The sequence below is a fragment of the Bidens hawaiensis genome, unplaced genomic scaffold (genome assembly GCF_021521415.1).
Source record: "Bidens hawaiensis isolate Kalapana, Puna unplaced genomic scaffold, B.hawaiensis_p1.1 tig00002306_1, whole genome shotgun sequence".
Lineage (NCBI taxonomy): Eukaryota > Viridiplantae > Streptophyta > Magnoliopsida > Asterales > Asteraceae > Bidens > Bidens hawaiensis.
In genome coordinates this window covers 1,817,892-1,823,889 of record NW_027491123.1, presented here as the reverse complement: position 1 = coordinate 1,823,889, position 5,998 = coordinate 1,817,892, and the positions used below count along the sequence as shown (strand labels likewise).

The following is a 5,998-nucleotide window of genomic DNA, read 5'->3' as shown; positions in this document are numbered from 1 at the left end:
CCTCGACTATTAAATTTAAGAAAAGATTACGAACACTTTTGATATGCCACCCCTAGACCTATCAATGCTTCTAACTTTTATCAAATTTGAAATATTTGTGTAAGCATTAGCTTTTCCTTCAATGGTGATTAGAACGTTGTATGGGAAGCATGTAATGAAATCTATGCTTAAACGAAGCTAGAATTTTAAACATGATTCGGGTTTCAAATTTATTTTCAAGGGCGTTTTTAGAAATAATCAAAAGGTTCGGGATCTGGCAAATTGACTATTTTCCCCTCGACTATTAAAATTTAAGAAAAGATTGCGAACACTTTTGATATGCCACCCCTAGACCTATCAATGCTTCTAACTTTTATCAAATTTGAAATATTTGTGTAAGCATTAACTTTTTTGTCAATGGTGATCAGAACGTTGTATGGAAAGCATGTAATGAAATCTATGCTCAAATGAAGCAAAATATTCACAAAATTGAATGGGTTAACATGTTATTTTTTATGTTGTCATTATGACAAAGTCGAAAAGCCTCATGAAACTTATCAAAATCCTTTTCATGGTGTAGCTCAGAAAAATAGAGTTCTTGAATAAGATCCATCGTTACAATTTAATGTTCTCCTTTCCTTCGATAGGTGGTAATTGATAAATATATTAATAAAGGTAATGCTCCTTCTGCATTTAGGCTGAGTGGTTAAAATTACTATTGTATGAGAAGTCTTCTTCTTGAAATTGGTTGAGAAACAAAATTCTTTCAATTATACATATATGACACTAAGAATGAAATTTTCAATAAAAAGAGTGTTCCCAGGTACGTTTTTACACGTGCATTTTTTTTATTAAGTTCATTTAAAAAAATCATTTTGTGATATAAATAAAATCAATTTATGTGCACATACTATAAATACAAACATAGATGTAATACATTTTTTCATATACGTTATGTAATTATTTGCTTTACTTGTAATTTTTATAATTTGAATCATCCCGTGTGTGACACGGGCTCTAAAACTAGTATTCTAATAAAGTAAAATAAATGGAGACACTTGTCATGTTTTGGTTAATTCTCACAATTTTTTCCCCTCTAAAACTAATATACCTTAATATATGTAATAAATCAATAATTATTCACTTTCCTTTTAAACTATATTTATATAATATCTATATATTTTTATAAATATAAATATTAACATATTATTTTACTATATATTTCAAAATACTTGGTCAATTCCAAAAATCAACAACAAATCATGTTTCTCAAATGAAAATTATTTTGGGTTTTTTGTGGAAGTTAAATTTGATTTTATAGGTCAAAAGTTGGTAAATATATTGTTTGGTACAAGTTAACTACATTTAGGTCAAATTTTGTTACGGGTCAAAAATGAAAATTTTGAGTATTTTTAAAAGTTTGAGAAAGCAAAATAGATTTATCGTCAAATTTGTTATGGGTTCAAAGTGTTGACTTTAAAATGTCAAAAGTATGAAAGTTAGAATTTTAAACATGATTCGGGGTTCAAGTTTATTTTTAAGGGCATTTTTTGAAATAATCAAAAGGTTCGGGATTTGGCAAATTGACTATTTTTCCCTCAACCATTAAAACTTTAGAAAAGATTGCGAACATTTTCAACATGCCACCCCCATGCCTATCAATGCTTCTAACTTTTATCAAATTTCAAATATTTATGTCAACATTAATTTTTCCTTCAAAGGTGATCAGAACGTTGTATAGGAAGCATGTCATGCAAAACTATGCTCAAATGTAACAAAATATTCACAAAATTGAATAGGTTAACATGTTATTTTTTATGTTGTCATTATGACAAAGTCGAGAAGCCTTCTGAAACTTATCAAAATCATTTTTATGGTGTAGCTCAGAAAAACATAGTTCTTGAAGAACATCCATTGTTACAATTTAATATCCTACTTTCTTTTGATGGGTGGTAAATTGATAGATATATCAATAAAGGTAACACCTCTTTTGTACTTAGGTTGAGTAGTTAGAACTACTATCGTATGAGAAGTCTTATTTTCAAAATTGGTTCATAACAAAAATTCTTTCAATTATACCTATATGACACCGAGAATGAATTTTTCAATAGAAAGAAGCATTCTCGGGTACGATTATGCACGGACATTTTTTTATTAAGTTCATTAAAAAAAACCATTTTGTGATATAAATAAAATCAATTTATATACACATTGTATAGATACAAGCATAGATGTAATACATTTTTTTTCATATACACCATGAAATTATTTGTTTTGCTTATAATTTTATATTTTGAATTATCTCGTGTGTAACACGGCTCTAAAACTAGTATGTAATAAAATGTGTAATGTAATGAAAATAATTCCTCAGTTTCTTTAAACGCTATCAGCATGTTTGCTCTTTAAGTATATCTCAAAAACCGAATGGGTTGAGATGGTTGTGAGATAAAATGATGTGACGCTGGCGTGAATGAGAGAGTCTAAAGAAGTGGTAAAAAGTTGGATGGGATGAAGAATGTGAGTGGGATGACTCCCACCACCTTAAAAACACAATGATAATACACTATGAACAAACATTATAAAATAATAAAATTTAAAAATACAATGAAAAAACACAATTTTGAAAATGAAAAAAAAAAACAATTGTTAAAACACAATAAGAAAAAGACATTATGTTAAAACATAGTTTGGTAAAACACAATTTCTAAACATAATGAAGAAAAACGCAATGACCATAACATATAGCATAACGTATAAAAAAACTCACTATTTTTTTTATAATTTCTATATAACAAAAAGATATTCGTATAAAAAATAAAAAAAAACACTATTTATTATTGTTTTTCTTATTCTTCAAAATATATATAAAACATACGGACGTTTTAAAATGATAGAGGACATGTTTATTACCGTACTTCTTATTTTTAATCGAGCATTGTTACCGTCGCAAAGCGCGGGGTAAAAATTCTAGTTGAGTTTTAAGTGTGATATTTTATAAAATAAAGATGGCAGTATGTTGATTGATGCAAACAATTTTCCTAATTTAAGAGGGGTGAGGAAGCTTGTTAACTAACAATAAAATTTGACCAATGGTGTTACAAAACAACCAAAAATTAGAGTTTACTGCAATTCTTGCTGACATTTACTTAAATTTTATGGACTGTAGTTTTTTGTAACTTTTATCTTAATAAGTTAGCTATGTCTTATTATTTATTCACCATGCTAAATGAGTCATGTTGTGTCGTATCATTCGTGCTATTGAATGGGCTAGATTTAGTTGTGTTAAGTGTGTCATGTAACTTACTTAATAAGCATGTTCGTATTAATGTTTTAAATAGCATGTTTAATTAAACGTGTTGTGCTCATGTTCAGCAATCATGTTAAACACGTCAAGTCACACACAGCCCATTTAACACGACAACACATGCATTGTTAGCTCTGTCAAAAACAAAAACATTATACTGCAAATAAAGTCTACAACATACTCATCTCCCAAGAGAAGAAACAGAACAAAACTGTAGGATTTTTAGAGAAACAGTGGGTAGTAAGAAAACATAAATGATTATATATTTATGTCTCATACAATGGCATAATATACTTAGCATGTAAACAAGAGATCAAACATATCTATATACAACAAGATAACTTATAAAACATATCAACATAAATTAACATTTTATTAAAGAAGTGTACCTATATATGATCACCAGTTTAATGATGTTTGTTATCCTTTGATATCAGAAATCAAGTTCTATCATGACTCCTCAAGTGCGTAGTACAACCACTTATTTATTAAACATGTTGGTGTTACTGTTCAAGTAAATAACATTTTTAGTTAAACGTGTCGTGTTCGTGCACATCATGTTAAACATGTCATGTCAGACACAACCCATTTAACACGACACTACACGTTTTATTAACGTTACCAAAAAACAAAAGAACAATACAACACATAAAGTTTACCATATATTCAGCATGTAGATGTGTCGATCTGCAAAATAACAAAACTGCCGGGGTTTTTGAGAGGAGAAAGATTGTATACATAAATGTACTTATATACAATTCTGTGTAATGTATTTAATACAATGATATACGCTAAGACCCATTTGGACAATAACAAACTACAGATCAAACATATCTATATACAACATGATGACCTATGAAACATATCTATATATATAAAAAAGTGTACTGTATATGATCACCAGCTTAATGAGGTTTGTTTTTCTTTGATATCAGAAATCAAGTTTTATGATGACTGCTCAACATCTTGCAAGAGAGGGGCCTGTTCATCCTCCATTTTTGTAACCGCCGCAATCTTTTCATCTTTAGCTTTTCCCCACATCACACTATAAAACCCAATTACTACAATAACTGATCCCAACAAACTGCACACAAATTATTTCAGATTTCAAATTATTAATGTGATGTGAAATAAACATAAACACAAACACAAATTGTTTTCGGGTTTCACCTTCCAAGATAGAAACCATCACCCAAGAAGATGACACCGATAAAAGTTGAAATCACAATTCCCACCGGATGAAACATAGCAACGAAAAGCGGGCCCCTCCTTCGTACACACCATACTTGAACCGTTACATGAAAAGCAGACCCGAAGATGCCCTACATGTAATATAAAGAATATAAATATGTATTGCACTCACTAATGCCATAAATTAAACAACACATTAATACTAACAATAATCATAAATGAAGAATATAAATATGCAATGCACTCATTAATGCCACTAGGATTATATGAGAGTGTCAGACTGTAAACGAACTGAACGAAAGCGAACAAGAACAAACAATCGAACACGATTACACAAATAATTAACGAACGATGTTTTCTTGTTCGTGTTCGCTCGTTTAGGAAATGAATGTGCCCGTGCCCGTTCGTTAATAGTATAAACAAACAGTTCACAAACGTAAACAAACGAACATAACTGACCATAGATGAGCGTACAGCAGTACACCAATTTAAAGTAAACACAAACATAAATATGTCAGACCTGAAAACTTATTAACCTAGATAAATTGTAATACGCATTAATAAAACTAGACTAAATTGTAACGGGCCTAAAAATTTAGATAAATATGTAAAATACAAACTTAAAAAAGCATATACTAGTGAATATAAACGAACCTAAACGAATGAAGATAAACGACATAAAAGAACAAAGGAGGCATGTTCATGCTCCTTCATTTAATTAGATGGACAAAAAAACTGCCCATGCTTGTTCGTTTATTAAATAAACGAAGTTCCCGCCAAACAATTCATTGAACGTTCGGTTCGTTAACATGCCTAGACATTAAGAATGTCTACTTACCGAGTAAAGGACGGAAAGCAGCCTCTTCTTTGACTGTAAACTATAACTACTACTCGGGTCATCTTCAACAATCAAAGATGTTAGACCAGATAAAATGGTGCAGACAAAGCAGTATGCAAAGATTACAATCATTTCTGCAGGGTACTTCTTAAGAACAAATGCCTGATAAACATAAATAAAACAAGTTAGTTACAATATGCTAATATTCAAATGACTATTCACTTTCAATGTATCATATCACCTGTGCAATGATATACATAGAAGAAAAAACAGCATCGATTGCTAAAAAGATTCCTCCAAGCACCCATTTTGACGGTTGCGCAGATAAATTCTTTGTGATTTCTGATTCGAGAGGAGATGATATTATTGGTGGGCCTTTATAAAGAGTCACCATTATAGCTCCTGCGACTGAGACGATTGTGCCAATGAACTTTGCACTTGTCACTGAGCTTCCGAATTTGATTTTTTCCATCCTAAAAATATCAGGTGAATAAATTCAAAGTTCAAACTCAGATGTCATGCTTTTTGGCAGTGTGGTGAATAGGTCGTACCTGCATATTATGGCAAGTATGAAAGTGAAGCCTGGTATGAGGTTGAGCAATGTTGTTGCTAGAGTAGCAGATGAGTAATAGATACCAGTATAACCGAATATCTGTGCCATGAAACTTTAGACATTAATCGGTCAG

The 5,998-nt window shown here is 30.5% G+C and overlaps 1 protein-coding gene across 1 annotated transcript; it reads right to left on the bottom strand.

Annotated features, from left to right (window-relative positions):
* Positions 1-4,092: 4,092 nt before the first annotated feature.
* Positions 4,093-5,998, bottom strand: LOC143615962 (WAT1-related protein At3g28050-like). The gene is made up of 5 exons (XM_077088944.1): positions 5,864-5,998; positions 5,554-5,785; positions 5,313-5,474; positions 4,454-4,605; positions 4,093-4,367 (listed from the first exon to the last, which is right to left on the bottom strand). The coding sequence occupies exons 1-5, from the start codon at positions 5,971-5,973 to the stop codon at positions 4,229-4,231; spliced, it is 795 nt and encodes a 264-aa protein (XP_076945059.1). The 5' UTR covers positions 5,974-5,998; the 3' UTR covers positions 4,093-4,228.